The sequence below is a fragment of the Mobula birostris genome, chromosome 25, assembly GCF_030028105.1.
Source record: "Mobula birostris isolate sMobBir1 chromosome 25, sMobBir1.hap1, whole genome shotgun sequence".
Lineage (NCBI taxonomy): Eukaryota > Metazoa > Chordata > Chondrichthyes > Myliobatiformes > Myliobatidae > Mobula > Mobula birostris.
Window position 1 is genome coordinate 30,315,547 of NC_092394.1, and position 26,313 is coordinate 30,341,859.

A 26,313-nucleotide genomic window follows, 5' to 3' on the forward strand; every position below is an offset into this window, starting at 1 on the left:
CTACTGGGGCTCAGACAGAAAGGTAAAGTCAGGCAGAGCAATAGTGATGGCAGCTTGATAATTAGGAGGACGGGCTGGAGATTCTGTGGCCCCAAAGGGATGGTGTGTTGCCTCCCAGATGCTAGGGTCCAGGATGTCTCAGAGCGGCTGCAGAATACTCTCAAGGGGGGAGGGTAAGCACCCAGAGGCTGCGGTGCACATTGGCACCAATGACATAAATAGAGAGGGGGGAGAGGCCCTACACAGTGAGAACAGGGAGCCAGGAAAAAAGCCGAAGGGCAGGAACTCCAAAGTAGTAATCTCTGGATTACTCCTAGTGCCCTGTGCTAGTCAGGGAAGGAATAGGATGATAGTACAGATGAGTGGCTGAGGAATAGGTGCAGGGGACAGGGTTTCAGGTCCTTAGATCATTGGAACTTTTCTGGGGTAGAGGGTGACATGTAGATGAGGGTTAAAATTTGCTGAACTGGAGGGAAACCAATATTCTAGCTGGGAGGTTCGTTAACATCACTCAGGAAGGTTTAAACGCGTTTGGCAGAGGATAGGAACCAGGCCACCAAGTCAAACAGTGCATGGATGGAGAGGAAAGTAGATGTCAGGGCCAGTAAAAACAGGCAGGAGCAAAGTAATAGAGTCCAACAAGAGGAGGGGCCGTACTGGACCTGGTTTTGGCCAAGTGACTGATCTTTCAGTGGGTGAACAGTAAGGGAACAGTGGATCTCGATCAGAATCAGATTCAGGTTTAACATCACTGGCATATGTCATGAAATTTGTCGTTTTGTGACAGAGTACTTTGCAATACGTAGTAATGAAAATTAGACATTGCAATAAGAAGTACATATACAAAAGAAAATTAAATCAAATGATTAGTCCAAAAAGAGAAGGAAAAAATTATACTGAGGTGTATTCATAGGCTTGTTGTCCATTCAGAAATCTGATGGCAGTCTTCCAACTATTGATAGATCAGCTTTTTGGTGTGCTAAGTGATAGTATCAATCTGGTCTGCAAACTTTCTTGAACTAAATAAGTTAGACAGTGTTATCTGGACTGATTGCCTTGCACTGCATCTCTTAAGCAATGAGTCTCTGTTCTATAGACTGTTTGTTCGCAAAATTGTCCTTTTAACTTCAGTCTAACTATTGCTTGGCCTTTACATTAAGAACTGAATACTGGCTCCCGCTTATTACAAGAAGCTGCATGATGAATATTGGTTGGAGGTTTAACTTACTCAAAAACAATTCTATGATCTCTACAAGTGTCAGCTGCTATGTTAGAAACCTGATTCACAATTCAAACTTGAAAACATAAAAATTTAATAAGATAGCAGTATTTTAATGCACCATTCTAATGAACATTGCTACTTCCTGCCAGTGGAATATTGACCACCTGGGTTCCCATGTTGTTTCAGGTCATTATGAAAATTTGACCACACACTTCCTGCTATGAATGATATTTTAATGTGCAAGTAGTAATTGTGAAGCTTGTTATTACGAGGATTATTTGGTATGTATAGTTTAGATGTGCTGAATGAACGTAGATAAGTGAGGCGAGAAATGAGAGAAATGTTGAAAAGACCCAAGTGGAGCAGAAATGCTGGAAGAATTTGGTTGGTGTTAACTTCCATTTATTTCCACTGTATGGTAGCTCTGTGTAAAAATAATGGTTTCACACATCTCTGTCCTGGCTCAAAGTGCAGCCATAGCTGTTGGAATAAATAGGCTTAAGGGGGCTGACTGACAGCTGGTGGGTTTGTAAAGAAATACTGGCTACCCAACAGTTCCAGGTCAGCTTGCTCACACCAGCCTAGCCAAACACTGAGAACAAGAGATGGGATCAGGTGCTTGTACGTCAGACTGTTTGCTCCACTGCCAGACCCAGTATTGGGCTGACTGGTGGAATTGTACCAGATGCTTCTTGTGTCCAGCTCCTCAGCTTTACAGTGTATCTGGCCAGCTTACTAACAGCAACCCATTGCTTCACCAACTTTTCATAGAAAGGTAAATAAATTATTTTACTTCATATTTTTCAAGCCACCTGTGGTATTTTAATTAAATTTATTTCTACTTTTATAGTTTTGTTTTTTAATAATTTAATTAAATTCAATTCTTGAATTGAATATTTAATATTCAATATATAATACATAAATAATTGAAAATATAATTATTCAATTGTACTTCAACAATCTGTAAGTAGCTTAGTCATTGAGTCACAAATCACTACAGCACAGAAACATACCCTTCGGCCCATCTAGCTGGTGTCAACTTGCTTTTCTGCCTAGTCCCAGCTGCCTACAGCCGAACCATAGCAGTCCAATACCCTTTTCATCAAATGTTGAAATTGAACCTGCATCTATCAATTCCACTGGCAGCTCTTTCCACATTTGTGCCACGCTCTGAGTAAAGAAGTGTCCAGTCAAGCTCCCCTTAACTATTTCACTTTCCACTTAAAACTTAGTATCTTTAGTTCTAATCCCACTGAACCTCAGGGGGAGTAGTCTGTGCGTATTTACCCTGTCAATACCCCTCATAATCGTTCATGCCTCTGTAAGATCTCCATTCATTGTCCTATGATCCAGGGAATGAAGGTCTAAGCTATTCATCCTTTCCCTATGATGGTGGAGCACTAAAGGCTGAAGTCTCTGGGAGCAACTTGGAAGGTGCAGGATAAATACATCCCGAAGAAAAAGTATCCTAAAGGGAGGATGAGGCAACCGTGGCTGACAAGGGAAGTCAAAGTCAGCATAAAAACAAACGAGAGGGCATATAATATAGCAAAAATTAGCGGGAAACTAGAAGGTTGGGAAGCTTTTAAAAGAACAGAAGGCAGCTAAAACAAAAGGAAGAAAAGATGAAATATGAAGGTAAGCTACCCAATAATGGAAAGGAAGATATCAAAAAGTTTTTCAGATACACAATGAATAAAAGAGAGGTGACAGTGGATATTGGACCACTGGAAAATGACTCGGGAGAGGTAGTAATGGGGGACAAAGAAATGGTGGAGGAATGTAATAAGTATTTTGTGTCAGTCTTCGCTGTGGAAGACACCAGCAGTTCCCCAAAATTCAAGAGTGTCAGGGAGTAGAAGTGAGTGTAGTCACTATTAATAAGAAGCTGAAAGGTCCACAGGTAGATAAATCACTAGGACAAGATGAACAACATTCTTCTGTTCTGAAAGAGGTAGCTGAAGAGATTGGGGTGGTGTTATTAGTAATCCTTTTGCTACCAGAGGTGGAAGTACACTAGACCTGGCTCATACTAACATATCAGGACCCTATAAAACAGTCCTTTGACCCCACATTGGACTCTCAGATCACTTAACTGTAATGTTAATTCCAGCATACAAACCAGTGATCAAATGGGTCAAACCAGGTCTAAAGGTGGTGAAAACCTGGCCTGAGGGTGGAATTTCAGCACTGCTTTGATAATACCAACTGGAGAATGTTCAGGAAGGCTGCTGCTCTGGCAACCATGTTAACATCAAGGAATATGTGGATTCTGTGACCAGCTACACAGAGAAGCGTCCTGAGGGTGTTACCATCACAAAACACATCTGGATGAGGGCCAAATGAGAAGCCATGGCTTACCGCAGAGATCTGTACATGGCTGAGGGATCGTGATGCTGCCTTTAGATCGGGGAATGTGACAGCTCTCAGGGAAGCAAGAACTCTGCTTTCCCCACTCCATCAGGGAGGTGAAATGGGAGCATTCTCAGAGAACTTACAGCCATCTCTGCGATACCAGAGACACGAGGCACATTTGGCAGGGAATTCAGAGGATTACAGAGTACAATTTCACCCTGCGCGTCAGTGACCAGGATGCTTCACTCCCTGAGAGGCTGAGTGGCTTCTACGCCCGGTTTGATGTGCAGAACAAAGTGCTAGTGAGGATGGCAACCACACACCCTCCCACCCCCAGGGGAGCAGACACTCCGTCTGGCTGAAGCTGAGGTGAGGAAGACCCTGGCCAGAGTCAACCCACGCAAAGCTGTGGTGCCCAATAATATGCCAGGTCGGGTTCTGAAAGACTACACAGCCCAGCTGACCGAGGTGCTGACAGATATATTCAATATCTCTCTGGAACAATCCATCGTCCCCTCGGTTTTCAAGACAGCAACCATCATTCCAGTGCCAAAGAAGGTGACAGTAACTGGCCTCAATGACTATTGCCTGGTGGAAGTAACATCAACCATTATGAAATGCTTTGAATGGCTGGTCATGGAGCGCATTAAAGTCTTTCTCCCGGCTACATTGGACCCTTTCCAGTTCACTTATCACTCAAATCGATCCACTGACAATGCAATAGCCTCTGCCCTCTGCTCTGTCCTGTCTCACCCGGAAAATGGGGTCTCATATGCCAGACTGCAGTTTATAGACTTCAGTTCGGTGTTCAACACTATCATATCCCAGAAACTGGTGGGGAAACTGTCCTCGCTGGGTCTCTGCAATTGGATACTGGATTTCTTAACAGAAAGGCTGCAGTCAGTTCGTGTGGGCAGCAACATCTCTAGTCCCATTACACTGAACACTGGTGCTCCCCAAGGCTATGTGCTCAGCCCGCTGCTCATCACACTGCTGACACATGACTGTGACGCAGGATCCAGCTCAAACTGTGTCAACAGTGGTTGGCCTTATCAAGAACGATGATGAGACGGGGTATAGGGAAGAAGTGGAGCGGCTGGTGGATTGGTGTGAGAAGAACAACCTAAGCCTGAATGTGGAGAAGACAAAGGAAATCATTGTGGACTTCAGGAAGATGCAGATGAACCATCCCCCTCTGCAAATACACGGCTCCTCCATAGAGAGAGCTAAGTGCACCAATTTCCTGGGAGTTCACATCACGGATGGCTTCGCCTGGTCCCTTAATATCACCTCCCTGAACAAGAAGGCACAGCAGCACCTCCACTTCCTAAGAAGATTGAGGCAAGCAAGACCTCCCATCTTAACTGCATATTACAGGAGCACCATTGGGAGCGTCCTGACAAGTTGTATCTCCATCTGGTATGGGAGCAGTCGAGTATCGAGCCGAAAGTATTACAGGAAAGATACTAGCATGGATATAAGATTGACTAACTGGCAGGAGGCAAAGAGTGGAAATAAAGGAGACCTTTTCTGGTTGGCTGCAGGTTGGGTTTCCACAGGGATCAGTGTTGGGACCGCTTCTTTTCACGTTATATGTCAATGATTTGGATGGCAGAATTAATTTAGTTGAATTGAATTGACTTTATTACTTGCATCCTTCAAATACATGAGGAGTAAAAATCTTTATGTTATGTCTAAATGTGCAATGTGCAATTTATAGTAATTTGTAATAAATAGTATTTACAGCAGGATAATCAATATAACATAGAGATACAGTTGTGTCAGTATGAGTTAACCAGTCTGATGGCCTGGTGGAAGAAACTGTCCCGGAGCCTGTTGGTCCTGGCTTTTATGCTGCGGTACCGTTTCCCAGATAGTAGCAGCTGGAACAGTTTGTGGTCGGGGTGACTTGGGTCCCCAATGATCCTTCGGGCCCCTTTTACACACCTGTCTTTGTAAATGTCCTGAATAGTGGGAAGTTCACATCTACAGATGTGCTGGGCTGTTTGCACCACTCTCTGCAGAGTCCTGCGATTGAGGGAAGTACAGTTCCCATACCAGGCAGTGATGCAGCCAGTCAGGATGCTCTTAATTGTGCCCCTGTAAAATGTCTTAGGATCTGGGGGCCTATATCAAACTTCTTCAAACATCTGAGGTGAAAGAGGCACTATTGTGCCTTTTTAAGCACACAGCCAATATATACAGATCACATGAGATCCTCGGTGAAGTTTATGCCAAGGAACTTAAAGCTGTTCACCCTCTCAACCCCAGATCCATTGATGTCTGTGGCCAAGTTTGTGGACGATACCAAGACAGGTTGAGGGGAAGGTGGTGTTGAGGAAGCAGGGAGGCTGCAGAAGAACTTAGACAGATTAGGAAAATGGCAAACAAGTGGCAGATGGAATCTATTGTAGGGAAGTGTACGGTCATGCAATTTGGTAGAAGGAATAAAGGCGTAGATTATTTCTAAACAGGGAGAACATTCGGAAATCAGAGGTTCAAAGGGACATGGGAGTTCTTGTACAGGATTCCCTAAAGGTTAACTTGCAGCTTAAGTCAACGGTAAGGAAGGCTAATGTAATATTAGCATTCATTCTGAGAGGACTAGAGTTCAAAAGCAAGGATGTAATGCTGAGGCTTTATCAGGTATCGGTCAGACCGCATTTGGAATATTGTGAGCAGTTTGCGACTCCTTATCTAAGAAATAATGTGTTGGTATTGGAGAGGCTCCAGAGGAGGTTCACAAGAATGATTCTGAGAATGAAAAGGTTTACGTGCAAGGAGGATTTGATAGCTCTGAGCCTGTACTCACTGGAGTTTAGAAGAATGGGGAAGGGGGGTTCTCATTGAAAGGCCTAGACAGAATGGATGTTTCCAACAGTGAAGGAGTCTAGGGCTGGAGGACACAGCCTCAGAATAGAAGGCATCCCTTTAGAATAGAGGTAAGGAAGAGTTTCTTCACCCAAAGGGTGGTGAATCCGTGGAATTAACGGCAGCGGAGGCCAAATCATTGGATATATTTCAAGCAGAGGTCGACAGATTCTTGATTAGTAAGGGTGTCAAAGGTTACAGGGAGAAGGCAGGAGAATGGGGTTGAGACGGATAATAGATCAGATATGATGGAATGGCAGCCCAGACCCGATGGGCCAAATGACCTAATGCTGCTCCTTTGTCTTAGATTAAATTATGAGGACACTCAGTCCTAGTTTATTGTCATTTAGAAATGCATGCATTAAAAAATGATACAATGTTCCTCCAGAATGATATCACAAAAAAAAGGACAAACCAAGATTAAAACTGACAAAACCACATAATTATAACATATAGTTACAACAATGCAAAGCAATACCATAATTTGTTAAAGAGCAGACCATGGGCACGGTAAAAAAAACAAGTCTCAAAGTCCAGATCAACTCATCATCTCACTCAGGCGGCAGAAGGGAGAAACTCTTCCTGCATGAACCTCCAAGCGCTGACAACTTGCCAATACACTGGAAGCACCTGACCGCAGCCGACTCTGAGTCCGTCCGAAAACTTCGAGCCTCTGACCAGCCCCCCCGACACAGCCTCTCCAAGTACCATCCTCTGCCGAGCGCTTCGACCCTTCCCCGGCCGCCGAGCAACAAGCAAAGCCGAGGACTCGGGGCCTTCCCCTCCGGAGATTCTGGACCGCACAGTAGCAGCAGCAGCGAAGCAGGCATTTCAGAAGTTTCACCAGATGTTCCCCCGTGCTCTCACGTCCGTCTCCATCAAATCAGTATTGTGCACGGCACCCTACTTGACAAATAACAGACATCACCACCGGAGTGGCCGCTGCGAGCTGCATCACGCCACCATCTTCTCCTCTTATGTTCTTCATCTGAGACGTTTGGGAACATTCAAACGCCTTTAACAGCAGCAAGCAGTCACCTGATATATGCATGCTGCAAGGACAGGGTATCAGCAGGATGAGATGACCTCCTGGGCTCCAATTAGACTCTAGTGGATGACATCCTGGGTAGCAGGCCTGGGCTGCAGGCTAGGTAATTGTTCCCTTCATAATTCTCAGGAACTTATGTAGAATGAGTTTGGGAAAACACAGTCTAATTCATAGTGGGCATCACTGTGCAATTGCACTATGTGTTTTGACATTAATTGATAATGTTAGCTGGGAAGCTGAGTAATTTCAGCAGTTTCTCTTTGTACCATTGATGAAGTTTGGTGTGAGAAATGGAAAATACACTGCATTTGCTTTCTGTAGTGTAACATGTCAAACAAAACACAAAAGAACTTGCCATTTGTACCTATTTCCTCAACATGACATGAAAAGAAAGAATAATATCACAAATTTGATTCACTTCTATGTACTTCAGATCCCTAAGTGAAGACTGGGTAGGGATTGTTTTTGGATTAAGTCTACTTTATCGTACCGCTGGAAACAGGACACAACAGGATACTAACCCTCTAGTCATATATTCTCCTTGCAAAATACATTGCATGCTAGCTAGAGCATTGTGTTAATGTGGTTCTCCCAGAAGAGGATTTAAATAACTTAGCATTTATCCAGGCTCAGATAAAGTAGCATCTGTCACTCAGAACATTGCAAAGTAGCTAAGTACGGCGATGGACCTTCTCACTGCTGGAATCATTTCTGTGAGCCTCCTTTGAATCCTCTCTAGTTTCAGTTTGTGTGAAGAAAGATGCCTACTTGCTGGAAATGTAAGGATGTTTCTCTTGCTGGTGTTTATGGAGGTGTTAATTGCTGGTTGAATTCTTTCTTTCTTCTCCCAGAATGCCCTTTTCATGACCGCTTTAGAAACCCCACGTCAGAAGATCTTTGTTTCATAAAATATGACGGAATTAATGGGATTTTCTGTAGAGAACTAGGTCCTTTTGTAGATCAATAATATTTCTGTATTATTTCTGGATCCTTGCTGACATGGGCTTTCTTGATAAACGGATCTCTCACTCATGTGCAAACTCTTTTTCTGAGGGTTCAAGTACGGCCAATAATATTTAAACACTTTCTGTTATGGAGTACACACGTTCTCCCTACAGATCATGGGCAGGTTGATTGAATCAAAGCTTCGGAACCTCCAACTATACAAAGGGGGAAAGTTAATAATAAATTAGGTAGGGTTAAGAAGTTTACCTCTGCTAATTTTCACTCTCAGACCTTTGCTTGCAGTGATGTCCAGAGTTAGGAATGAAGAGTCACATCCAGTAGGCAATGAAAGGAACCCTGGCTAATTGTAAAGCCTGGGAGTATGGAGATGTCTGGTTTGCTGATCAGATTGTATAGGGATGACCCAGATTTAGTCTCCATTCCTCCACGTATATAATCTTGCAATCACCATTCCAACCCCAACATTTTGTTTGCTTTCCTTTCTGTCTACACTTGGTGTGGATTTGCTACCTCACCAGGAAGGCATCAGGAGGAGAAGTTCCAAACAAGTAACATTAACTCGCTGTGAGACTGCAACGTCAACTGAATACTTTATGGGCACCTGCTAATATTAGGAGAAGTACATTATCTAAATACAGTAGTCAGAAGCTAAAGGGTATTTTTGTGGCTGACAAAACATTTTGAGTGTTGTACCTTAGAGTGGGGCTTAAACTTTGACAATTTATATAAATGAGTCATATCATAGAGACGAAAATAGATACAGGACCTGGATAGATACCTGGATCAACATGTTGACGTCGTGAGGAGGCTTGCGTGCTTCAAGGACCCCATCAGATGATGCCAACTCAGGGTCACTCATGTTGGAACGGCTGTGGACGAGATGCCAGATGAAGATCGACCCAACCCTGGCTCCCAACCGGATCGACTTGCGTCCGCCCCTCCTGGGCCACACTTCAATTAGAAGTGTGAATGCCATACGAAGCAACAAGAGCAGTCGAGTGCTCAATGCTCCAAGTCCACGCAGACCTTCAAGAACCATTTTATACCCAACTAACTTGTGTCTTTCCCCTTACATTTCAGTTAGCTTCTTCCACTCATCTACAGAACAATGACCGATTAAGTTACCAGCCCGAGAATTTTCGGGATGTTAGGGAAAACTGGAGCAGTCAAACAGAACACATACAGTTACAGAAAAACTCCAAACTGACAGCAGGCAAAGTCAGGAGTGAACCCAGGTCACTGTAGCTCAGAGGCAGTAGCATGACCAGCAGCACATTGAGTCTCTCTACCTAGTCATCTAATGACTTGGATGAATGCAATGAGGGTATAGATGCTATATTTACTGTTGACAAAAAAAATGGGTAGGAAAGTAAGTTACAAGGAGCAGGTAAGGAGGCTACAAAGGTACAAAGGTTAAGTGGTTATGCAGATAGAATATAAAGTGGTGAAATAGCAAAATTGTCCATTTTAGTAGGGAAAAAAATGAAACATACTATCTAAAGAGTAAGATGATATAGAGCTCCTAGATGCAAAGGCATCTGAACATCCTCGTGTGTGATTCACTAAAAGACTTGTATACAGATACAGTAAGTAGTTTGGGAGACTAACAGAATGTTGTTGTTTATTGCTAGGGAATTCAAAACAAAAGTAAGGTGGTTATGCTTCAGTTATATAGGACATTAGTAAGGGCCTAGTAATTAGTAAGAGTAGAGTATTAAATAGCCCTATCCTTATTTAAGGAAAGATGTTAATACTTTAGAACTAGTCCAGAGAAGGTTTACTAAACTAATACCATGAATGGGCATGTTGCTATATAAGGAAAGATTGAAGAGATAAACTTTTCCCACAAGAATTTAGAAAGTGAGAAGGGACTTGAATGAAACATAAGAACCTCGAAGAGCTTAAAAGGTACAGTGTTTCTACTTGTGGGAAAAATCCAGTACTAGGAGAATAAGAATAAAGATTTAGGATAAAGATGTTTAAGATTTTTTCTTTGAAAAAAGGATTTGAGTCTTTGGAATTGTCTTCCTGAAAGATTTTATCCTCCCAGGAAATTGAAAGAAATTTTGCTCCTCAGTTGTGTACTGTGTCCATTTTTCAGAGAAACTTCCTGCATTTCCCTGCATTTCCTTTAAACTTCAGTAGTAAATTCACCCACCCCTTCGCAATTCTCCTGAGGAAACCTTGTTTGTGATAATCCAAAGCACCCATTGTTACAAAGTGTTCTCCTTTCCCATGCTGCATGCACAGATATATCTGGTAAACATGGTTGATTAGAAGAGGAATTTTTTTGTTGTTGATTTGTCTGCCTGTAGTGGGCAAGGTAAATGGTATTTATTTTCCAGGAAAGACTGAAATCAGAAAGCACTTTGTGTTCTCAGAATAGATGTATCATAAACTGCTTTCCAAATCCATTCACAGATAATGTCCTCTGCTTTGTACTACCACTGCTGCATGGAACCTCCTGCTTCGAGTAGCACTCCTCTTGACAAAACAAATAGATATCATCTCTGACTGACAGAAAAATTTCCTGATCAATATGAACTAGGGATCATTGAATGCCATTAGATGTCGTCAACAACACCCTCCCAATCCAGAGATCTAGAAGGCATGTACAGAATATTGCTATTGATTAAAAGAGAAATAGCATTTCACAAAATAATAAGTATGTGGAAATAGTGTCACATCATAAAACATTAATGATAATGCACATGGAATGATAGATACAAACGGAGACTGGCAATAAAATATAAACCAATAAATCAAGAAAACAAGTATAATGTATTTACAAATCAATGCGGCCACAAAATTAATTACAGGCTCCTTGTCACTTTGTTGTATTTGTTTATTTTCTAAACAACTTATGGGAATTTGTCGAGACAGCTTTGTTCTTATTTATTTACCAATGGTTCAATTTGCTGCGGACATTGACATCCTGAACAGTTCATGCAGTTAATTTCCTCCGGCGTCTGCAGTAAGGTATTAATGACTGGGATGGAAGCACAGCAAGGGTTTTGAGCGATAAATAATACTTGACAAGCAGAAAATAGCAAAATCACTTCACGTTAGAGATTATTAATCCACTCCAGTAAACGAGCAGATAGCTATACGTTTGGTGTTGGTTAAATTATTCTTGCAAGTTGCATTGGTTCATTCGATTTCTTCACAGGGCTCAGATCATTAACTGCTACATCCTTTAATACACAGTGCTCTCAGGCATTTGATTATTGTTCCCCTGTGGTTGGGAGTAGTTTCAAGGGGAGCAAGGGGCAGGGATGTCACTATTTTCATTGCTGTCACAGACAGCTCGTTGAAAGTTACTTTATGCTCAAGCATATTGGGAAAATAGACATTTATCGGACTCCTGTGGTTAAGTAGAAACCAACTTCCTTGTTGATTACTACAGCTCTAAGGTGCCATCATCCATTTGTGTTTAGGTAAAATTTCTTCTTCTTCTTCTTCTGGGGCACCATCGGACAAGCTTTGCACCAGCTTTTTGGTGTGCTCATCATGCGGTGTGTCTTGGGCCTCTGAAACCTGGCGGAGCCCATCCCTCTCCAGGTTAACATAGCTAGCTGGGTGTTAAAAGTACATTGCCAGTATTTGAATGGAAGTTCAAACCCTTGCTATGACATGCATGTTATGTTGAAAATGAAGCTCTAAGATGATCTGAAGTGTATATGTGTCCAGATATAATTGTATGGTCTGACACCAGTAGAGGAGTGGTTATTGGTGAACTCACAGTCCCCTGGGAAGACAACATCGATGAAGCCCATGAGCGCAAGTTAACCAAGTATGCAGAATTAAGATCAGAGTGCAGAGACAGAGGGTGGAAGGTCTCATGCTATCCACTCGAAGTAGGCTGCCGTGGGTTTATTGCGTTCACTTTCCAGGAGTGGCTGCGTGACCTTGGCTTCACTAGAAGAGAGATCAAGTCAACCAGCAGGACTGTAGCTGAGGCAGCAGAGACAGGACCAGCATGGGTGTGGACCAAGTATGTCTGGAGGGGCAGATAGTCAGACAGTGTATACATATCTTGCAAACCCTTCAGTAGTTGCATTGACACCTGAAGAGCAGACTATCTGTTGGATGGAAGTGACCAACAACTCTGATAGAGGCAGATGCCAAGTTTTTAAGCTCACCAGTGGGAGGTGGTGCTTTAGCACTGCTGGCCCACCACCTCGAGGGAGTCTTGATCATAAGCGGGCCAAAACTCCTGAAGACAGGTGGCAGATCAACTGATGATCCCACTGGTGATAGCACAGGACAGTCAACATCTTAGTCCATGTGCATTTTTAACTCTACTGTATTCGTTGTAATACATGCTTGCACTTACTCAAATAGGAAATGCAACATTAAACACAATTGTGAGAGTCTTCATGACCTCAGTTGTCCTGTCAACTAATACTTCAACGATAATTGAAGTGATTGGTCTGGAATTGGATATATCATAATGATATCGCTAATGCAGGCTTTTCCTGGTAATCATTCACAATACTTTGCAAGTATTGAGATGGATAAGAGAAGTTTAGATTGAAACATACAAGACCATGAGCTGTCTGAACATGTTGGATTTGGAGGGGCATTTCTTCATGTATGAATGTTGAACTGGAGTTTACTAATTTAAAGAGGAAGGGTTGGTCATTTTAGACACAGATACGGCAAAGTTTCTTTTCTTTCAGATTATCATGAGCCTTTGGAATTCTCTTCCTCAAGGGACAGTGGGAGCTGATTGTTTGAATATTTTAAGGCAGTTGCATAATGACCAAGGGAGGTAATGGTTGATCTTGATAGACAGGTACTCAGAGTTAAGGTTACAACTGGATACATTGATTGGACTGTAAGATATAGGAACAGAATTAGGTCATTTATTAGCTGTGAGTCTGCTCCACCATTCAATTATGACTGATTTTTGTTCAGCCCCATTCTCCCGCCTTCTCCCTGTACCAAGAAAGGACCTATCAATCTCTGCTTTAAGTACACCCAATAACTTGACCTCAGCTGCCTTCTGTGGCTATGAATTTCACATATTCATTCTCCTTTGGCTGAAGAAATTCGTCCTCATCTCAATTTCAAAGGAATGTCATCCACTTCCACTCTATCCAGGCCTTTCAGTATTTGGTAGGTGTCAGTGAGGTTCCACCCTCATTCTTCTGAACTCCATCGAGTACAAGCCCAGAGCCATCCAATGCATTAAGACTTTCATTCCTAGGATCATTCCTGTGAACTTCCTCTGGACCCTCTCCAGGGCCAGTACATTTTTCCTTCGATACGGGGCCCATGCAAATCTTATAAAATGGAGGAGAAGCTCAAGAGGCTGAGCAATCTACTCATGCGACTAATTCATACATTCATAGTGTGTCCATATTCCCTCCTTATAAGAACTTAAGTACAGTGGACACAGCTGTGATAAGAACAATAAGGAGTCATTTTTACTTTGTGTGAAAGCATAAAGTAATCAAGCCATTTTACATTTTCCCTGATTTTTATTCCTTTTGATCTCAATGGATTCAAAATATCAGGAGTGATCTATTCTGGGCCTAACACATTGATGCAATCATGAAGAAGACACTCCAGGGGACTTACTTCGACAGGAGCTTGCGGAGAGCTGGTACCAAAGACTCTTACAAATTTCTACAGATATACAGTGGTGGGCATTCTAACTGGTTGCATCATAGCCTGGTATGGAGCCTCCATTACACACGATCGCAATGGGCTGCAGAGGGTTACAGACCCAGCCAGTTCCATCACAGGCACAGCCATTCCTGCCCTCAAGGATATCTTCAATAGGTGGCACCTCAGGAAGATGGCATCCATTATTAAGGACCCTCGCCATCTGAGACATGCCTTCTTCTCCTTACTACCATCAGGGAGGAGGTACAGATGCCTGAAGACCCACATTTAACAATCATCTTCCCATCCACCATCAGATTTCTGAAAGGTCCTTGAACCTCTGAACACTACCTCATTGTTCTTTTTTTTTGCACTATCTAATTATTTTTTGTAATTTAAAGATTTTCATGTCTTTTCAGTGTACTGCTGCTGTAAAACGACAAATTTTACATTGTATATCGGTGATATATCACTGTACACCCATTATTGTGTAGCCAAGTTTCCATTGAACTCAATATATAAGTTTGCCGATGACACAATTGTAGGCCGTATCTCGAGTAATGATGAGTTTGAGTACATAGAGAGGAAATTAAGAACCTGGTGGCATGGTGCGAAGACAATAACCTATCTCTCAATGTCAGCAAGATGAAGGAATTTCTTGTTGACTTCAGAAGGAGTAGCGAACCGCACGACCCAATTTACATCGGTGGTGCGCAAATGGAACAGGTCAAAAGCTTTAAGTTCTTCGGGGTCAATATCACAAATGACCTGACTTGGTCCAACCAAGCAGAGTTCACTGCCAAGAAAGCTCACCAGCGCCTTTACTTCCTGAGAAAACTAAGGAAATTTGGCCTGTCCCCTAAAACCCTCACTAATTTTTATAGATGCACCGCAGAAAGCATTCTTCTAGGGTGCATCACAACCTGGTATGGAAGTTGTCCTGTCCAAGACCGAAAGAAGCTGCAGAAGATCGTGAACACAGTGCAGCACATCACACAAACCAATCTTCTGTCCGTGGACTCACTTTACACCGCACGCTGTCGGAGCAGTGCTGCCAGGATAATCAAGGACACGACCCACGCAGCCAACACACTTTTCGTCCCTCTTCCCTCCGGGAGAAGGCTCAGGAGCTTGAAGGCTTATACGGCCAGATTTGGGAACAGCTTCTTTCCAACTGTGATAAGTCTGCTGAAAGGATCCTGATCCAGATCTGGGCCGTACCCTCCAAATATCCGGACCTGTCTCTTGGTTATTTGCACTACCTTACTTCCCATTTTTCTGTTTTCTATTTATGATTTATAATTTAAATTTTTAATATTTACTAATTTTAACTATTTTTAATATTTTTAACATTTAATATTTGTACTCCAGGGAGTGGGAAGCGCAGAATCAAATATCGCTGTGATGATTGTACGTTCTAGTACCAATTGTTCGGTGACAATAAAGTATAAAGGATAATAAGTCTGATTCTAAATTAGCTGCAAGTTCACTATCACCTGTGCCACAGCTCAAAGCATCATTTATGTTTTAACTGAAACTTAAGGTGAGCTATCGATACTCTTCAATTCAGAGCTAATTCTGCTGTGACCGTGTGTAAATTGTGCACAGTCCATGTTTTCAATATGTCAACAGAAATAAAAGGGAGGAGATATTTTAACCTGCTAATGAGTATAGAGAATATGATTGTAAAATTGATGAGCTTCAAGTGAGGGATGCCATAAGAGCATGAGACCAAAAGACATAGGAGCAGCAGTAAGCCATTCAGCCCATTGAGTCTGCTCTGCCATTCCATCATGGCTGATTTATTATCCTGCTCAGCCTTATTCTCCTGCCTTCTCCTTGTAATATTTAATCCCTTACTGATCTAGAACCTATCAATCTCCACTTTAAGTATACCAAGTGACATGGGCATCACATGAATTCCACAGATTCATTGCCCCCCAGGTGAAAGAAATTTTTCCTTATCTTTGTTCTAAAGGGAAGTCCTTCTATTCTGAGGCTGTGCCCTATTGTCCTAGACTGTCCCAATATTGGAAATATCTCTCCATGTTCACTCTATCTAGCCCTTTCAATATTCGATATTCTCAGAGCAGAGTATATGGGAAATCCTGATAAGCATTTAACATTTTATCCAAATTAAATAGTTCTTAGTATGGCACTAATAATTTAAACCTAGATTTGATTTTTTGCCTACTGTGGCAATTCTGGTGCTCCAGCTCAGCTCCTGCATTTGATGTTGTAGTGTGTTAAAGCTCTTTCAATGAACTGAGTTTATCACTTTTCAAAATATCACTCAAGGTTATAATTACTAAATGAACATCTATTTGGGTAAGTACAGAATAAGTGCAGAAGTTACAGATTCCAGTCCAAATATGTGTTGAAAGTATAATAATCACCCAAGCATCTGGGAGGGAGAGAGGGGTTGGCGGAAACACAGAAAATTAGGCGGGACATGAGTTTGACATCCCTCCAATGATGCTTGTCCTCATCCGAGGCAGAGGGAGGAACGGTTGAATCTAAAAACAACTTTTCTCCTGATGCCAGCAGTGCTGATTTCTTATCAAAGGCAGTGGCACAAGGTTGAATAGAATTGAATGCAATTTCGAGTAGTGAATAAGAGTCTCATTAATTTACCTATGGGAACTAGGAAGCCGATTTTAGAACCTGTTGTAAACTGATGAGTTGTTACACTGGAGTCCACAACAGTGTGAATGCTAAAGAAATAGAGCTGGAGCAAGAAATAACTCTTTCCCATGATTTACAATTTTAATTTCATATAAAGCTTTTAGTTAGGTATAGCGTTCAGGGAAATATACAGCAATGTGGTATAATACAGATATTAACAAAACAAATTCTGATTGCATGAAGTATACTAGGAGTACTAAGCCTGTGAAATGGGGAGAGCAGCTGACGATTTTATAGGATGATTTACCACTTGCCTACAAATCACAAAAAAAAAGTGCAGAGAGAAGAATTGCACGTGTAAGGTATCACGGGAGAAATGAAAAACCTCACTTGAAAGAAAAAGTTGAACAAGAAAGGGAATTACTATCATCATCATCTTCACCACACCATATTATTTGCTACAATTTTACGTAAACCATCCTCCCTAACTGACATGGAGTGAAGGAACACAGACATAGAAACCTGACTGAGATCAAGAAAAAATTACATTAAAAAAGAAACTTCCTTCAGAAATATTTGTGGAAGGAAGGAGAAAATTATAGGGTATCGAGACAAAAATCGAAGGACCATTATACCCCAATCTATATCATTAGACTAATCACTGATTTAAGTTACATTTATAATAATTTAAATCTCACTTTATTTCCTCTCTTTCAGGAGCATTTCTGATTCCTTTCTTTATTATGCTTGTGCTGCTCGGGATCCCACTTCTCTACATGGAAATAACAATTGGACAGTATTTTAAAGCTGGGCCAGTTAAAGCTTTTGGCAAGATTTGCCCACTTCTCAAAGGTCAGTGCAATCGATTTATCTACTGCCAATCTGGTAGCCTTGGAAGTGATGCACTTAAATATAAAAAAGAAATTAAGCAATAACCTCGAGATGCAAAGGCAAAGGAATCAGAGCTATCAATAAGCTCAAAGATTGTGCCCAGAAATGAAATTATAGAGTTACACAGCTCAGAAAGAGCCCAATTTATCGACCAAACAGGATGTATTCCTGGGCTCGTCCCACTTCCCGGCCATTAGACCGTATCCCTCTTAAGTTTCCTATCCATGAACCTGTCCAAATGTCTTTTTAACATTGTAATTATCTCTATTTCTGCTGGTTCCTCTGGCATATCGATCCATATACCCACCACAATCAGTGTAAAAAAGCAAGTTCCCTTTAAATATGCCCCTCTCACTTTTAACCAATGTTCTCTGGTTTTAGTCTCCCGTAACCTTGGAAAAGGTTTGTGATAATCCATCTTCCTTATAGAACATAGAACAGTACAGGCCCTTGTGCCCATGATGTTATACTAAGCCTTTAACCTATTCTAAGATAAACCTAACCTTTCCCTCTCACATAACCTTCCATTTTTCTATTCATCAATGTGCCTATCTCGAAGTCTCTTCAATGTCCCCAATGTATCTTTCTTTACCACCACGCCAGGCAGTGCATTCCAGGCACCCACCTCTCTCTGTGTAAGAAACCTACCTCTGATATCCCCCTGATACTTTCTGCCAAACACCTTACAGTCATGCCCCCTCGTAATAGTCATTTCCATCCTGGAGGGGGGGGGGGAGGAGCACTGGCTGCACATTCTAGCACTGCATCTTATCATCTTATATACCTCTATCAAGTCACCTCGCATCCTCCTTCACTCCAAAGAGAAGAGCCCTAGCTCACCCAGCATGTCCTCATAAGACATGTTCCCTAATCTAGGGCGCATCATGGTAAATTTCCTCTGCACCCTCTCTAAAGCTTCCACATCCTTCCAATAATGAGATGACCAAAACCTAATGCAATACTCAAAGTGTGGTCCAAACAGGGTTTTATACAGCTGCAACATTACCTCATGACTCTTCAACTCATTCCCCAGACTAATGAAGGCCTACACACCATACACCCCTTAACCGCTGTCAACATGCTCTGGAATATTGAGCGATCTATGGTCATGGACCCCAAGATTGCTCTGTTCCTCCCCACTGTTAAGACTCCTACCATTAACCCTGCCTTTTGCCGTCAAGTTTGACTTTTCAGAGTGAACCGCACACCGCTTTTCCAGATTGAACTTCATCTGCCACTTCTCAGCCCAGCCCTGCATCCTATAAATTTTCCAATTAGCACTGCTTCAATATTCAGTTTCCTGGGTATCATTAATTCATGGGACCTCATGTGGGAGAACAATATCTCCTCCATCAACAAAAAGTTCAAAGTAAATTTATTATCAAACTACAACCCTGAGATTCATTTTCTTGTGGGCATTCTCAATGAATTCAATAACCATAATCGAATCAAAGAAAGACTGCAATGACAGTCTGTGCAAAAGACAACAAACTGTGTAAATACAAAAAGAAAAAAAAAGAAATAGTAAATAAATAAGCAAAAAATATCTAGAACACCTAAGGAAGAATCCTGGAAAGTGAGTCCGTAGGTTGTAGGAATATTTCATTGATGGGGTAGGTAAAGTTGAGTGAGGTTCAGGAGACTGATGGTTGGATGGTTGGGGGGTAATAACTGTTCCTGAACCTGGCTGTGCGAGTCCTGTGCCTCCTGTACCACCTTCCTAATGGCAACAGCGAGAAGGCAGCATGGCCTGGGTGGTGGGGTCCCTGATGATGAATGTTGCTTTCCTAGGACAGCGCTCCCTGTAGATGTGCCCAATGGCAGGGAGGGCTTTACCCATGGATTGTGTCGTATCCATTACCTTTTGTAGAATTTTCCGCGTAAGTGCAATTGTGAAGAAAGCACAGCAGTGCTTCTACTTCCTCAGGAGTCTGCGGAGGTTCGGTATGACATCTAAAACTTTGACAAACTTCTATATATGTCTAATGGAGAGTGTATTGACTGGCTGTGTCACAGCCTGGTATGGAAACACCAATGCCTTTGAATGGAAAATCCTACAAAAAGTAATGGATTCAGCCCAGTGCATCAGTGGTAAAGCCTTCGCAGCCACTGAACACATCATGAAATGCTGTCCTAAGAAAGCAGCGTCCATCATCAGAGATCCCCACCACCCAGGCTGTGCTCTATTCTCGCTGCTACCATCAGGTAGAAGGCACAAGAGCCTCAGGACTTGCACCACCAGGTTCAAGAACGGTTACTACCACAATCATCAGGCTCTTGAATTCAAGGGGAAAACTGCAGTCATTTGCCCCATCATTGAGATGTTTCCCACAACCAATGATCTCACCCTTCATCTCATTATCTCATGTTCATTATCACAGTTTGTCATCTTCAACTCTGGTTGATCTTTCATTGATCCTGTTACAGTTACTATTTTATAGATCTGCTGAGTGTGCCCACAGGAAAATGAATCTTAGGGTTGTATATGGTGACATATACGTACCTCGATAATAAAATTTACTCTGAACTTTGAACCACCCTCTGTCTGTTACCTCAGTCACTCCACTGCACTGTAAACACTTTTAACCTCTTTTATAATGCTGTTTGCTTTTTAAATACAGGCTGGCATTTACGTATTTATGCATATTTTAATGCATATCTGTACTTCCAATTTTATTTTTATATATTTCTTTATTCTGTATGTTTGTTGAATGTTGTCACTTTTTGTTGCATGTAGCGGCAGCATGCCACAGCAATTTTCTAATACATGTAAATATAAATGGCAAGTACAGTTGATCCCTAATCCCTGATCCACTGCAACCTACTATAATCTTCTACACTATCCACAACACCACCAACCATTGTATCAAACTACTGACCCACCCTTCCACTTGCTCATCCAAGTCATATATAAAAATCACAAAGAGCGCGGGTCCCAGAATAGATCCTTGCAGAACACCATTCATCATTGTACTCCAGGCAATATCTACTACAAATCCTCTGCCTTCCGTGGGCAAGCTAATTCTGAATCCACACAGCCAAGTTTCCCTAAATCCCATGCCTCCTGATTTTCTGAATAAAGCTACCATGGAGAACTTTGTCAAATACCTTACTAATATCCATATACACCACATCCACCACTCTACGGTTATCAATGTATTTAGTCACTGCCTAAAAGAATTCTATCAGACTCATGAGGTATGACCTACCCCTCACAAAACCAATTTGATTATGCTTAATTAGGCGACGCTTCTCCAAATGCTGATAAATCCAGTCTCTAAGAATCCTTTCCAATAGTTTGCCCACCACTGATGTAAGCTTCATTGATCTATAATCCCTTTTACCTTTCTTGAACAGAGGAATAACTTTTGCCATTCTTCTATCTTCTGATACTATTCCTGTGGCCAGTGAGAACATAGTACAATACAGCACAACGTTGTGCTGAACCAGCTAAAAAACAAATCAAAAACACCCAAACACTAATCCCTCCAACCTACACCATGTCCATATCCCCCCAGCTTCCTTACATCCATGTGCCTATCTAAACTTCTCTTAAAAGCTTCTAATGTATTTGCCTCTACCACCATACCAGGCAGCATATTCCAGACATCCGCCACTCTCTGAGGATGCTACAGTCATCACTAAAGGCACAGTAATCTCTTCCCTCAGTTCCCATAGTATCTTGGGGTATATCCCAAATGGTTCAGGAGACTTAAGTATCCTAATTTTTTTTTCAAAAGTTCCAGCACCTAATCTTTTTTTATTTATTCATTTATGGGATGTGGACGTTGCCAGCTTAGCCAGTATTTATTACCCATCCCATGCCTCCTGAGTTTCTGAATAAAGCTACCATGGAGAACTTTGTCAAATACCTTACTAATATCCATTTACACCACACCCACCGCTCTATGATCATCAATGTGTCTAGTCACTTCCTAAAAGAATTCTATCAAACTCATTTAGGCTCTTTCTTAACACTGGCATTTTCTAGCATATTAGTCTGTTCTACACTGACTATACATTCATCAAGGTAATTCTCATCAAGGTGAATACTGAAGCAAAATATTCAGTGGGGACCTCCCTTACCTCCTCCAACTGCAGGCCCGTTGCCTCTTCTATCTCTAATTGGCCCTACCTTCACTCTAGTCATCCTCCTGTTTTTCACGAGCATGTAGAACGCATTGGGGTTTTCCTTAATCCTACTTCTCATGCCCTGTTCTAGATCTCCTAAATCCATTCTTAACATCCTTCCAGGCTACTTTGGAACTCTCTAGAGCCCTGCCTGATCCTTCCTTCCTAAACCTTAAGTATGCGTTGTTCTTCCTCTTAACGAGCTGCTCCACATCTCTTGTCAACGATTGTTCATTTACCCTTCCATCCTTTCCCTGCCTCAATGGGACAAACCTATTCAGAACCCAGGCAAATGCTGCCTGAGTAACCTCTACATTTCTATTGTGCATTTCCCTGAATATATCTGTTCCCAATTTATGCTCCCCAGTTCCTGCCTAATAGTGTTGTATTTCCCCCTCCCCCATTTAAATACCTCCCCATACCATCTGAGCCTATCCCTGTCACGGAGTTGTGGCCAGTCTCGAAGAAATGCTCGCCCACTGAGAGCTCTGTCTCCTGAACAGTACCAGATCTAATATGGCCTCTCCTTGAGTTGGCCTGCCTACATATTGTGTCAGGAATTCTTCCTGGACACACCTGATAAATTCTGTCCCACCTAAACGTTTTCCATTAAGGAGGTACCAATCAAAATTAGAGAATTTTAAGTCCATAAAACAACCTTGTTATGGTTGCATCTTTCCAAAACCTACCTCTCAATCTGCACTAAGGGGAGGGGGGGGGAGGGGGTTGGAGAATACTCTTAACAGAGTGATTGCTCCCTTCCTGTTTCTGACCTCCACCCATTCTGACTCAGTAGACAATCGCTCCACAATGTCCTCCCTTTCTGCAGCTGTGAAACTAACCATGATTACCAATACCACTCCCATACCTCTTTTACCTGCTTCTTTGTCCCTCTTGAAACATCGGAGCCATGAAATATCCAGCTGCCCTCGTGACAGCCACATCTCTGTAATGATTGCAGGGTCTTAGTTCTATGTCAAGTCAAGTCAAGTCACTTTTTATTGTCATTTCGTCCATAAACTGTTGGTACTGCACACAGTAAAAATGAAAAAACGTTCCCCCAGGACCCTGGTGTTACTCGAAACAACACAAAACTACACTAGACTATGTGAGACAACACAAGGCTACACTAGACTACGTAATACAACACAAAAACTACACTAGACTACAGACCTACACAGGACTACATAAAGTGCACAAAACAGTGCAGGGCAGTACAATGAATAATAAACAAGACAAGAGGCACAGTAGAGGACAAATTACAATATAATAATAAATTATGTAGATGTCAGTCTGGACTCTGAGTATTGAGGAGTCTGATGGCTTCGGGGAAGAAACTGTTGCACAGTCTAGTCATGAGAGCCCGAATGCTTCGGTACCTTTTGCCAGATGGCAGGAAGGAGAAGAGTTTGTATGAGGGGTGCGTGGGGTCCTTCATAATGCTGTTTGCTTTACGGATGCAGCGTGTGGTGTAAATGTCTGTAATGGCGGGAAGAGAGACCCCAATGATCTTCCCAGCTGACCTCACTATCTGCTGCAGGGTCTTGCGATCCGAGACGGTACTGACTCATGCTTTAAGTTTATTGCCTTTTCCCAGATACTTGTTACATTAATATAGGCATATTTCAACACATTCAACTGACTGCAATTATTCCCTTTTTGCTGTTTATCTGTCCTCACAGTCCCTTTACACTCTGCGTCTCCTTTACACCAACTGCCTCATCTTCTGACCTATCACATTCATTCTCATCCCCCGCCAACTAGATGAAACCCTCCCCAAGCTCTAATGAACATGTTCACATGTATATTGGTCTCCCCTCTCCCCCTCAAGTTCAGATATAACCTGACCCTTCTGTACAGGCCATACAATCCCCAGAAGAGATCTGCACCAGTTCCTCAGCCACACATTCATTTTCCAAATTATCCTATTCTTACTCTCACTGGCATGGGGCAGAGGCAACAATCTAGAGATTACTACCCTTGACGTACTGCTTTTCAGATTCCTGCCTAACTCTCTATATTCTCTCTTCAGGACCTCATCCCTTTTCCATCCAATATCATTAGTACCAATACCAATGAATGGTCAATACTTCTGGTCACTCACCTTCCTCCTCAGGAATGCTATGGACTTGATCTGAGATGTTCCTGACCCTGGCACCTGGGAGGCAACTAGATTCTAGGAATCTCCTTCATGTCCCCAAAATCTCTTGGCTGTTCCCCTACCTATTCAATCCCCTTATCACTACAACTCTCCCTTTCTTCCCCCTTTCCTGCTGAGCCAGACTCAGTGCGAGAGACCCTTTGACTGCAGCTTCCCTGGTAGATCAAACCCCCAACAGTATCCAGAGAGGTATTCCGGTTACTGGGGGGAATGACCACAGAGGTACTCTGTACTATCTGCCAGTTCCCTTTCCCTCTGCTGGCAGTCACCCAACTACCTGTGCCCTGCAACTTAGAGGAAACTACCTCCCTGTGTATCATCTGAATGAGCTGAAGGTCATCCAGCTCCCCAACATGGTTTGTAAAGAGGTGCACCCAGATGCAATTCTCACAAATGTAGCAATGAGGAAGACTGAAGGTCTCCCAGATCTCCTATATCTTGCATGATGACATGAGATCCATTTTCACAGCTCAAGCTAGGCATTAATAAACAAAGAAAGAGAAACCTGACAGAAACCTCACCTAGCATCCACCTCTCTCAATGAATTCTGTTGGGTCAAAGCCTCTGCTCCCCACTCTAACCCTCTCCCACTCCCACAATGGCCGCTCCGCTTAAACCCAACTTATTTTTATTGACCCTTCCCAATGCCTCTTAACCCAAGTGATCTCATTGCCACAGCAAATCCTGACAGGCCCCGCTTACCTTTTAAATCTGGTACATAAACTGCACAAGCAACAGTCTCCAAGAAACTCCCCACAGGCACCACTCACTTTTAAGATCTGGCCCTTAAATCTCCTCAGGAGTTTATAAACTTCTATAAGATCACCCCTATACCACCAATGGTTGTTTTCTATGCATGACCAGCACTCTATTTCATTAGCACATTTATTCTATTTTCCTTCAAGAATGGCCAATGTTGGTTGACCATGGTTGCAAGACTGGCATAAGATCTTCCATCCTCTCTCTTCTAGGTGTTGGTATTGCATCAGTGGCCATTTCCTTCATTATGAGCACATATTACAACCTCATCATAAGCTTCACTCTATATTACTTCATCAACTCTTTCTGGAACCCTCTGCCCTGGCACAGCTGCAACAATACCTGGAATCATCCGGAAACCTGCACAGATAGCCACGCCGTCAGCAACACCACAGAATCAGCCAGCCAGCAATTCTTTGAGTAAGTCCTCCATGTTACTGCATATTAAAATATTTTAGAGGATTATAAGTGATGTAGCAGAAAAGGTATCTGGCCTAATAACACCTGCAAAAATAAAACAAGGGAGTCACTGTCTGAAGCCTCACCTTCACCGTGACCCCTAAAGACAATAATTAGTGGTCACAAAACCGCACACCCAATATTAAAAATGCAGAACAATCCTTTTATTTTCAGAAGCAGCTTCATTCAGCTTCTTCTAAAGAACCTCATTGAACATTGGGAAAATTATGTGTTTTTTTAAAGCAAGAAGGTAGACCTTGAGAAGATTCATTTCTTGTGGCCCTACTTTGCAGAGTTTCCTTCGTGCCTTGGTTGGTTTTGCTGGTTTGGCCTCCAATGTTTTACTTTAAATTTATCTCAGGGGTTTGCATGATTATTGTTCTGGCTTAGACATCATAAAGAGATGAGACTGAGCGGTTCTTTGGGAGTTCCAACCATTCCGAGAAGAAAGGAAATAGGTTTGTAACACAAACACAAGACAATCTGCAGATAGGATGAAGGGTCTCAGCCTGAAGTGTCGACTGCCTACTCTTTTCCATGGACGCTGCCTGGCCTTCTGTGTCCCTCCAACATTTTGTGCGTGTTGCTTTGGATTTTCCAGTGTCTGCAGATGTTCTTGTGTTTGTGCTATTACTACACTGCGAAGTCGCTGCCAGGGATGCCTCGCCTGCAAAAGTTTAAATCTTCCCTTCGAAACCCTCTCTCACTGCTCCCCTTCTATGATCACTGCTGCCCTCTAGTCCTGATGAAGGGTCTCGGCCCAAAACACCAACGGCTTACTCTTTTCCATAGATGCTGCCTGTCCTACTGAGTTCCTCCAGCATTTTGCGTGTGTTGCTTGAAAAGATTTGTAAGGCTGACTGACTGATGGTACCAGCAAATCAGTGAGTGCTGGTGCCTTGCTACTGCTTGTAAATTATGAACCAATATTTCCTGTGTACACTGTAATATTGCTAATAAATTAGCAATTTTATTACAATGGTGAGGGCAGGAATTTCAGATAAACATATTTAACAAGTTTATGAATAACACAATAATTTCTATGACGCACTTCACATAAAATGGATTGTCCAAAAGCCTTTGTAGCAAGATTATTTTAGGGGCTCAATTAGTAAGGTGCTGGGTAATTGCTTTTCATCGTGCTGATGCTCTCCCTCTCTCTGTGAATACCAATAACACCACAGTAGGCTACATTCCGAAGTGCAGAGAATA

The 26,313-nt window shown here is 42.3% G+C and overlaps 1 protein-coding gene across 1 annotated transcript in view; it reads left to right on the top strand.

The window, feature by feature from the left end:
* Window positions 1-26,313, top strand: part of LOC140187859 (sodium- and chloride-dependent GABA transporter ine) — a 139,444-nt gene that overhangs the window by 23,979 nt on the left and 89,152 nt on the right. Inside the window, exons 2-3 of the mRNA XM_072243654.1 lie at window positions 17,418-17,552; window positions 24,855-25,062. Of these exons, the coding sequence (XP_072099755.1) occupies window positions 17,418-17,552; window positions 24,855-25,062 (343 nt within the window). The remainder of the gene's footprint in view (window positions 1-17,417; window positions 17,553-24,854; window positions 25,063-26,313) is intronic.